Here is a 3,411-nt window from a genome sequence, read left to right on the forward strand (position 1 = left end):
ATAACAGATAATAATGAGAACTGGGGGTGCAAATGAGACATTAATACTTGCAAGTTGTTCGAATTTGAGTCGGAAAAATTAGAATTCGATTAGATAATTATTGTACCGAGTTGAACTCGAGCACTATAATACTCAATTAGAATGGCTCGTGATCCTATCGGGCCTTCCATTTTAATATTTTTTTTTATATTATGAAATTACATTTTACTTTTATTATATAGTAAGAGCTTGAGTACAAACGAGCTCAAGCTTGAATGTGAATTAACTCGAATATGAAAATTGATAAATGAGCTTAATTGAGCTTTGATTAGAGAACTCTCAATTATATATCGAGCTGAGCTCGAGCTTAAAAATTAATGTTTATTTGAGCTCGAGCCAAGTATTGGACCCTGAATTTCGATCTACTATTCGGGTTTGACTTGATTACACCACTAATGAAATGATTTTTTTTTTTTATGATGGAAACAAAATATGAAAAACTGATCTTTTAGCTGTTGCTAGAACGAAAATGCCTTGTTAATGCATTGCTTATAGTGCTAAGAGCTAAGTTTTAGTTTCAATTAGTATGTAACTATAGCACTTAATCAATATTTTTTTATTTTTTTATTATCTTCGAGCCTATATCATCTAAGTATAAGACAAAAAAATCTAACCACTGCTCCAAATAAATTTATTTTTGTAGATTTATTTTAAATATATATTTTTTTGAGAAAAAAATGAGTAACTTGAACAAATATTAATTAGTGAAACAACAGCAGAAGCTGAATATTCCGTACACACTGCCATACTTTTAATTATAGGGGTTGGTTGGTGCACAGTGAAACCATTTGTGCTTTTTAGCCACTCTTTAAATTGAGTGGAGCATATGACAACAGGGTTTGGTGCACTTAGAAATCCTTTGTGTTTTAGTCTTTCTCTAAATGCACTTGGATATATAACAACTGAGTCTAAGCATAGACCACCTTTTGTATGTGTGCAATCGATTTGAGTCATTGATAACTTTATCTTTGTTGATGAGTCGGGGTTCTCAACGTTGAAGTCTCCCACATGGTAGTGAAACCATTTGCCTGCTTCATTCAAACTGCACTCACATGTGCTATGCTTATCACCTGATGTCCAGAGCTGAAACCTTACGGGTTTTATATCCCAACCGTGGACCTGCTTGGGGTCGCAAATTCCTCGACCGAAACCCCTAGATGCACGGCCGAGCTGTAGTCGGAAGAAAACACTATAAGTTCCCACCGGAAACGGGAATTCCACCTCCCCGTTGACTTCGAACCACCAGATTTGCCGAAGATACGCAATTGAGTGGAACCTAAAATCACAAATGAAATTGAAATTGAAATTGAAATCACTTGGGCAGAGTTTGATTTTGAACATGTGGCCTGAAGATGTATTTGTTCAACTAACCAACATTCAGAACATCAATTACATCAAGCATTCACGCATTCAACTAAGTTAAAGGATCGATCCATTGAAGAGAAATTTATACAAAATGACGAATTTCAAACGAAAGTCAGACTAGCAATGATGATGATACATTACTTAAGCACTAGAGGTACCTCATGAGCCTCCAGAAACACTTTGCCAAACAGCCAATGCCTGCCGGCTGAGTCGGACAGTCTGGTCGTGACAAGTTATTAAATCATTACCTGGATTCATTAGTAGGAATATGATTCCAGTATCTTCGATCATCAATCCCCGTTATTTGTAATCCCTTTGAAGAAATTGACATACAAACACCACCTGTGCTCTTATGCAGCCATACTTTCTGCAAAACCAACCAAATTCTCTAGTCATGAATGTTGATCTAGAAACCACCAACCAATACAATAAATCCAAGAAACCAAACCCAATTTTTTTTTCTCGGTATACACCCGAGGGGGAAAAACAAAAAACAGAACAGAAAGCCGTACCTTGGCGCCACCATCAAAAGTATTAGGTCGACATAGCCTTGTATAAATGTCTCGTTTACCCAAGTTTTGAGGCACAAAACCCAGAATTTTATGAACAAGAATATGATAATTAGGTGGCAATTTGGATTCCCAAACAAAATCAGCCCAAGAAGCAGCACTAAATGCTCGGTTCAACTTTGCAAGTTTACATATCTCCGGAGGATCCAAATGCTGAATAATTGATGCCACACAACTCTCTGGTAAGTCCCCCAAACAGGGTGAAGATGATGATGCGCCATCTTGGACGATGAACAAAGCAGAGAAACTAGCACCCATCAATAGAACAAGGAAATAAAATGAACAGAGAAGTTAGGAAGTTGTGTAAGGCAGAATATATTGAGAGGTGGCGGAAGGGAAGTGGGGGCGGTATTCTAAAACAAAGACGCCTACTCGTTTTCAAGGGGATTGTTTCCGTCTCTTTGTTTGTTTACTGAGAAAAAGACATTGATTTGGGCGGTAACCACCTTAGCAAAGGTCCATATGTTTGTTGAGGTGATCTCAAAACTGTGGACTGAACATTATGGACAAGGAATAAAGGATTCTATCCGAATTGGAAATATTTTGTACAATAAACAAATTTTATTCAGCTGGATCAGATAGTTTAATATTTTGATATTGCTGTAAGAATAAAAAAGAAATGAAAGACGATGTGTGGTCCTTCATGAGATGTCAGCATCCTTAGCTCTTAACTCACGTTATGTTTGGTTTTTTGGTGTTCAGGTAACATTGACTGTCGTTGGAGCAGTCCTGGAATGAAACGAGTGGTTGAGGCTGATGGTTTTTATAAAAAAATTATTGACCTAAGAAACGCGTCTTGTCAGCAAGACGTGTGTCTGAGTCAGCATGCGACATTGTCATCCACATAAACATGGCATAGGATATAGCCAAGCTATCTCATCTAAAACAATTACTATTGCATGAAACACATTTCATTTATTTATTTATAACATCCGACCAGTCGGATTCGTAAACAAGTAAGTGACTTTTTTAATTTCAACGGGAGATATCTCTCCTACATCTGAATGTTGCTCTTCAAAGGGTTTTAGCAGTAAAAGAACATTTGTTAAGGTGAGAATGCGTACAAAGACTTTGTTATTAGTTCTACAGCTATCAACTGTCATGGGTTGAAAATCACTGCACAACTCCTCCAATTCGCTTGTTTTGTCTCACACTGAATGAGAAAAGCCATTGAATGGGTGGAGTATTGCTTCAAATGTTTGAATCTCATCAATGAGGAGATTAGTAAAACATGCTCTAGTTTTTTTGATTGCTTGCAACTTAAATTTTTTTTTTTATTTCTCATTTACTCTTTTTGCCAACCTTATTTTAATTTTTTATTGATTCTTAGTTTTAGAAAAAGCAAATGCAATTTTTTAATATAATTATAAAATAATATTTAATACACCATTAATGAATAATAACATGATAAATTAAATAAAAAATATGGATAACTTAT

At 35.7% G+C, this 3,411-nt stretch overlaps 1 protein-coding gene across 1 annotated transcript; it reads right to left on the reverse strand.

Moving 5' to 3' along the window:
• Positions 1 to 649: 649 nt before the first annotated feature.
• On the reverse strand, positions 650 to 2,703 carry LOC108451458 (F-box protein PP2-A12-like). The gene is made up of 3 exons (XM_017749147.2): positions 1,917 to 2,703; positions 1,653 to 1,771; positions 650 to 1,315 (listed from the first exon to the last, which is right to left on the reverse strand). The coding sequence occupies exons 1-3, from the start codon at positions 2,229 to 2,231 to the stop codon at positions 685 to 687; spliced, it is 1,065 nt and encodes a 354-aa protein (XP_017604636.2). The 5' UTR covers positions 2,232 to 2,703; the 3' UTR covers positions 650 to 684.
• Between the last annotated feature and the right edge of the window lie 708 nt (positions 2,704 to 3,411).

Source organism: Gossypium arboreum, chromosome 5 (assembly GCF_025698485.1).
Source record: "Gossypium arboreum isolate Shixiya-1 chromosome 5, ASM2569848v2, whole genome shotgun sequence".
Lineage (NCBI taxonomy): Eukaryota > Viridiplantae > Streptophyta > Magnoliopsida > Malvales > Malvaceae > Gossypium > Gossypium arboreum.

Excerpts from the sequence above, each read along its gene's own strand:
- LOC108451458 (XM_017749147.2), bottom strand. The coding sequence starts at position 2,231 with ATGGGTGCTAGTTTCTCTGCTTTGTTCATCGTCCAAGATGGCGCATCA. Across the intron at positions 1,772-1,916 it reads CTTTTGATGGTGGCGCCAAG|AAAGTATGGCTGCATAAGAG; the intron begins GTACGGCTTTCT and ends TTGGTTTTGCAG. Across the intron at positions 1,316-1,652 it reads ATTCCTACTAATGAATCCAG|GTTCCACTCAATTGCGTATC; the intron begins GTAATGATTTAA and ends TTGTGATTTTAG.